Source organism: Nanorana parkeri, unplaced genomic scaffold (genome assembly GCF_000935625.1).
Source record: "Nanorana parkeri isolate BGI_ZX_2015 unplaced genomic scaffold, ASM93562v1 scaffold725, whole genome shotgun sequence".
In the NCBI taxonomy this organism is placed as follows: domain Eukaryota; kingdom Metazoa; phylum Chordata; class Amphibia; order Anura; family Dicroglossidae; genus Nanorana; species Nanorana parkeri.
The window spans coordinates 406381-412984 of record NW_017306993.1 but is presented as its reverse complement, the minus strand read 5'-3'; the positions used below and the strand labels follow the sequence as shown (position 1 = coordinate 412984).

Sequence of the window (6604 nt, the reverse complement as noted above, 5' to 3'; positions counted from 1 at the left end):
TTCAATAGTGTGACCTCTGTCATAATGTTAGATGGCAACACATCTCTAACTTCTGCACTGATCCTTAACTTTCTTTTGTAGCTCGACCATTAAGGTCTAACTTTGAGGTCCCGTTTAGATTTATGCATGTTGTTTTTTTTGTTAGCGTTGAGCTGGTGTGTTGCCATGTATCAACGTGCAATTCCTTTGAGCAATGACATGTGGTGTTGATGCCTGTTTCCAATGCGTTTTTTGGATTTCCGATTTTAGGCGGGATAGAATTAACAGCCATTGACCAAGGCTTGGTAATAACTGTTGCCAACTAGTGATGCACTGATACCGATACCTGGGCATTTTCAAGCATGATTTCAATGTAAAATGCCCTGATACTAAGCGCTGGTGCTTTCACTTTAAATTTTTAAACTGAAGACAGTGCTGTAACCAGGCGCTGGGGTTCATAGGACCTGTGAACCACAGCACCTGTGTACAGCACCGGCGGCACAGCTCCTCCTTCCTGAAACCATGCCGCCCATGAGATCAACTGGACCCTTAGTGCGACCCCGCACAGCCCTGGTGAGACCCCACACAGCCCCCCTGAGATCCTCCACTAGAGAAATCAGGCCTGCACCCCGGAGCAGCACAGAAAATATAGCTTCATATTATTCTGCATTGCTGTATAATATTTTGCTGGGATTTGTAGACCTCTATAGCTTTTTGCCATTTGGGATTGCTGTATAATGTATTGCTGGGATTTGTAATGGTGTGGCAGAGTTATTTTAAGTTATATTTACACTGCCACACCATAGAAACAGGGGAAAGTGGGCTATATTGCTCTGTGTGATCTTTCTTTGGTGTAACAGTTTAATTATAACTTACAATAGTACTGCAACACCAGTGAATCTGGGGAAAGTGGGCTTACAAATTATAATCCCCTCTCGGCAGCCTTCGTTGGTGTGGCAGTATTAAGGTAGAGTGTTAGGCCTCATTTACACAAGGTGGAGGAAACTGTGTGGGAGGTATTTGTAGACCTCTATAGCTTTTTGCCATTTGGGATTGCTGTATAATGTATTGCTGGGATTTGTAATGGTGTGGCAGAGTTATTTTAAGTTATATTTACACTGCCACACCATAGAAACAGGGGAAAGTGGGCTATATTGCTCTGTGTGATCTTTCTTTGGTGTAACAGTTTAATTATAACTTACAATAGTACTGCAACACCAGTGAATCTGGGGAAAGTGGGCTTACAAATTATAATCCCCTCTCGGCAGCCTTCGTTGGTGTGGCAGTATTAAGGTAGAGTGTTAGGCCTCATTTACACAAGGTGGAGGAAACTGGGTGGGAGGGAGGGAGGGGGAGGGGGTCATGGTTTAGGCAGGAGGGCCCATACAAAAAATTTTGTTACGCCCCTGGCAAGTACCGATACTTTTCCTAAAGTACTTGCAGATACCAATTACCAATGCCTTTTTTTTCAGTGTCATGTGACAGTTTTTCTAAAACAATACAGACTAATGATTTTAGGACAGTGGTGAAGCCGCAGGGTCCAGTTGCAAACTCTGCGCCCCTGGTAGTTCTGCCACTGACTCCAAGTAGAGGGACTACAAATCCCAGCAATACATTATACAGAAATGCAAAATACCACCAGCTATAGAGGACTACAAATCCCAGCAACACATTATACAGCAATGCAGAACAATATGAAGCTACATACTGTACTCTGTGTTGCTCACCAGGGCCATGTGGCATCGGTATCGGTGCATCCCTACTTCCTTTATATATTGTTTAACTAGTATATTACCTGGACCATATTAAATGCAATGCAATGGAGCATAAAATAAGTGAGTGAAGACCTCTGCAGAGTGCAGAGAAGTAGGTAACTTCTTCCTTAGCTAAAACATGCTGACAGGTTTTTCTACTCAGGTTGTAGCATGCTTTCTAAAGGAATTAACTAACACTTTGAAAACCTTTTGTTTTGATGCACTTGAAATGTATTTAGGGGATTTAACCCTTTCGCTGCCAAGCCCTCTGGAACGCTTTACACCTCAGCTGGCCACACCATTTGTGCAATTTTTCCCATTGTTTTGATTTTCAACTGCTGCGTTGCTAGCGTTTTTAAAAGACCCTCCCCCCCAAACCATATATTTTCTGAAAGCACAGGCCCGGTAGAATAAAAAGATTGTGCTACTAAATTTGTAGGTCCTGCGATAATTGCGCAAGTGATTATCAAATCAAATATTAAACAGATAAAAATACACAGTTCAATTGATAAAGCACACTAAAATCAGTATCAGTGCACAAAAAAATATATTTTCCGACTAAATCTAAAAGATAAAACTGTATTGAGTTAATAAATAACAAACATTTGTAAATTTTAAATTGCGCCTTTTTGCGAAACGGTAAAAAAAATGAAGGAACGCAAAACTGTAAATAAGAGACTTATGTTGAAAATCATTTTTTTGCTGTGTTGGTGTGTGTGTGTGTTGTGATAAAATGATACAGGCCTACATTTAATTGCAATACAGCGTATCACAACGCATGGCAATGCGTCAAAATGCTTTATCGTGCATTGCCACAGTTAAATTAATGTTATTTTAAAAAGCAAAATTTCCACTCTGCAGAGAGAACATGCAATTCCCCCCTCACACTTGCTACACTATTATCAAATTAGACACTTTATTAAACAGAACCTACCTCCCTCGGTTAAGCAAACCCCAAATATCACCTTTACTCGACTTACTCGCCCGTCACCCACAAAACTATCACTGTCTCACATTTACAACATCCTTAGAAACCACGCCACTGAGGAAATTAAGACACCACCCACCTATGTATGGCAATGGGCACGTTTTCTAGAACTCCCCACAGAGGAGACTCAAGACATACTTCATAAAAGCTGGCGCCGGATACGCAGAACCATTACTTGTGAGGTGTGGAGGGAACTACAATTTAAATTAATTCATAGAGCATACTGTGCCTTTAACTTTATGCCCAAACCTGGGAACACTGACAGGATAACTTGCTGCCCTAAATGTAACGCAAATTTGCCAGATCTAAACCCCCTTTTTTGGACTTGTCCGCATATTACAACCTTTTGGACATGCATTATATCTTACATGCACGCTATCAGCGGCATTACTCGAACCCCCTCATCCACGAATATGTTTGTTCCAGGATAATGTTACTGCATCATCTACAAGTAATCCCTCCTTGCAATGCTGGGAACATCTATGCCTACTAGGAGCAACAAAATGTATACTCCAACTCTGGTTATCTAAAGAATCACCACAATTGTCCGATTTGCAACTTATCTTATTCAGATTCTTTTCTCATGGATCTACTTACTAATTCTTCTCCAGCCACTGAACACACACAACATCTCGGAATGGGACAATTTCATACACAAAGATATATCTATAAACCATAAAGAGGACTTACATTCCTTTGTACTTGCAACCACTGGCAGAGAACTACCTCAACGAGAAACCTAGGGCTATGTTGTTACTGTTGCACCGCAAAATTACCGATATAGCTTCTCTGATCACCACCATATAAGCCAGGGACACACCCTATACAGACGCGCCCATTGAAATCTACTTACCTGGTAGACCCCCTGCTCCCTCGACCATTGTCACATGAGACTGGGAAGCCAACAGCGGATCCTGGCCATGAATTACCTAGACATTTTACACCCAATAACTCCGGAAGCAAATACCCCGCCCCAGTGAATGGACAGACAACATACACATTTCTGGCATAGTTGTTCTGATCCCACGTTTATCCCACGTTATTTACCTGACCTGGTATCCTTATAGACATAAATAATACTTTTAAAGTTAATTATACTGTTTTCTTTTGCTTTACAATTTTACACTGTTGCAATGTAATGAAAGGAACATCTAAATAATTTCTTGGAATTATATCACTCGACGCCTGTAACGTGTACTTAATGCTGTGATTCATAACTTTAATGACAATGCCTTATTTGTATCGATGCGTTAATGATTTCAATAAAAAAACTTGTATGCAAAAAAAAAGCTAAAAAAATCAAGCACTGTGATGCATTCCTACAATGCACTGCAGGACATGTATGGTGCACGTGTATGTTATGTGTGTGTGGGGGAGGTTGTGTTTTATTATTTAAAATTTTTTTATTATTTCATTTTTTACAATGTATTTTTAATTTTTTTCTTTACTGTTGGGAGTTTTTGGGGCAATATCAGGGGTCTAAACGGACCCCTGATATTTCCCTTTTGAAATACAGACATTCCTCGGTTAACGACTTACCTGCTTGCGCGTCAGCGCGACGTGTCGCCGGCGGAAGTGATGTCCTCCAATCTTCACTGCGGGTCCCGGTAAGTATTTTCATTGACCGATGTACAGTACACTGTTCGGTACTGTACATCTGCAACGCTATACAGTACTGTACTAATGCAGTACAGTACTGTATAGAGTTCCTCACTTAACAACCAATTCGTTTAACGACCTGGTCGTAGGAACGGAAGTCGGTCGTTAAGTGAGGAATACCTGCATAAAAAGAAATTGAGGGCAACGATGTGGCAGGTCCTCTTTATGGAGACATCAGGGGTCTTCAAGACCCCTAATGTCACCTAGGGACCCCCAAAGAAGCTGATGAAGCAGTGATGTGTTCGTTGCACACTCGGCCGGCCGGGAGGCGGTTAAAGGGGACCGTCAGGGGAACTGTTCTAATATAAGTTCATGGCCGCTAAATAGCAGAACGATAAATGCCACCGGCGCATACTGACATAATTATATAATAATATAACTTAGATTACAGAATCTTCAGTTTTCCTCAAATTAGGAGAAGAAAAAATGAATACACCCCACAACAAAAACTACTACATCTAGTATTTTATGTGACCTCCATGATTTGTAAGGACAGCACCAAGTTTTCTAGGCATGGAATGAACAAGTTGGTGACATATTGCAACATCTATCTTTGGACACGGATCAGCATAGACATCCTGGCCGGCCTGTGGCTATGCAGCCCCATATGCAACAAACTGCCATGCACTGTGTGTTCCGACGCCTTTCTATCAGAACCAGCATTAACTTTTTCAGCAATTTGAGCTACAGCATCTCTTCTATTGAATCAGACTACATGGATCAGCCTTCGCTCCCCACATGCATCAATAAGCCTTGGACATTTATGATTCTGTTGCTGGTTTACAGATTTTCCTTCCTTCTACCGATTTTGGTAGGTCCTCCTGACCACTGCAGACCCGGAAAATCCCACAAGAGCTGCAGTTTTGGAGTTGCCCTGACCCAGTCGTCTAGCCATCACAATTTGGCCTTTGTCAAAGTTGCTGAAATCCTTATGCTTGCCCATTTCTTCTGCTTCCAACACATCAACTTCAGGCACAAAATGTTCACTTGCTGCCGAATACATCCCACCCGCTTCCAGGTGTAATTGTAACAAGATAATCAATGCTATTTACTTCCTCTCAGTGGTCAGAATGTTATGGCTAACCACTGAATATATGTATTTTATATATAAAATTAATTTGTGATTGGTATGCAGAAAAAAAATAGGTTTTGACCCACTTATCTAAATTAAATATGAACTATTTTTTTTAAATTATTACATTTTCTTTCTTCATGCTTACCCTGAATTTTTTAAGCAGCAGGTTTAAAACCTGGGACGTGTTCATGGTGCTGTTGACACGTACATTTGTCACTGAGCTGTACGCTGGAGTAAACACAGAAGTCTAAAAGGAAACAAAGCGGAAATCTGTGATTTGACCTCTTGCCACAATACCATTAGTTGCTTTATTTATTTTTTATTGTCATATTGCTGTGCAGGCTTCTGCCAAGGAAACAAAAGTTGGACTGCCTTACTATATAACGATCCCAATGTAAGCATTATAATTATAATAGAGCTAAATACCCAGTACAGGGTTATTTAATTATTATAGGGTTAGTTAGTTACATTTCCCTATGGTAATAGAAATACTGTACACAGAGATTCATTCATATACTGTAATGCATAAATGCATCTTTATAGTAACAAACAATAAAAGGAAACGGTCAGGATAGACACATGATGGCTGCAATATTTGGGAGGTTTGGAAGGGGCACACTTCAGGACTATCATCCCTATGAGTTGCTTTGATTTATTTGTGTATGGAGAAGAAAAGCAGCTCTTATGCAAACAAATGTCTATGGACATGAGCTCTTATTAACTAATTCACTAACTGTGTTTCTGGCCTGGAATAAGCATGCCTATCTCAGTATTTTGGACATCTGATGTATATGTACAATTCTAGGTCAACGATTCATTAAATAGTGAAGCAAAGTTTACAGCCATTGCACAAGTTTGTAATGTCAACTTCCATATTCTATCCTGTCAGTTTCCCTATGACTGTGTTGCTTTCCCCAAGTAGTTAATTCAATGCCAGATCTAATAATTTTTATACAGCACATGCCAGCACATCTTGTTTTCATGGTAAAAGAGTCAGCAGTCAAGGCCCACCGGTCTTGCACACAAACAATAAACAGTATACGCTACTGCAGAAGAAAACATAACCCACAAATTAAATGTTCCTGTTTAGATATTCATATACAGTAAAGAATCTGTACAAATAGATCAGTAATCCATCTGTATATGTTT

General features: G+C 40.3%; 1 protein-coding gene across 1 annotated transcript in view; it reads right to left on the bottom strand.

Moving 5' to 3' along the window:
• The window catches only part of RASSF4 (Ras association domain family member 4), a 233340-nt gene that overhangs the window by 26325 nt on the left and 200411 nt on the right, over nucleotides 1-6604 (bottom strand). The window contains exon 8 of the mRNA XM_018564102.1: nucleotides 5601-5702. Coding sequence (XP_018419604.1) covers nucleotides 5601-5702 — 102 coding nt within the window. The remainder of the gene's footprint in view (nucleotides 1-5600; nucleotides 5703-6604) is intronic.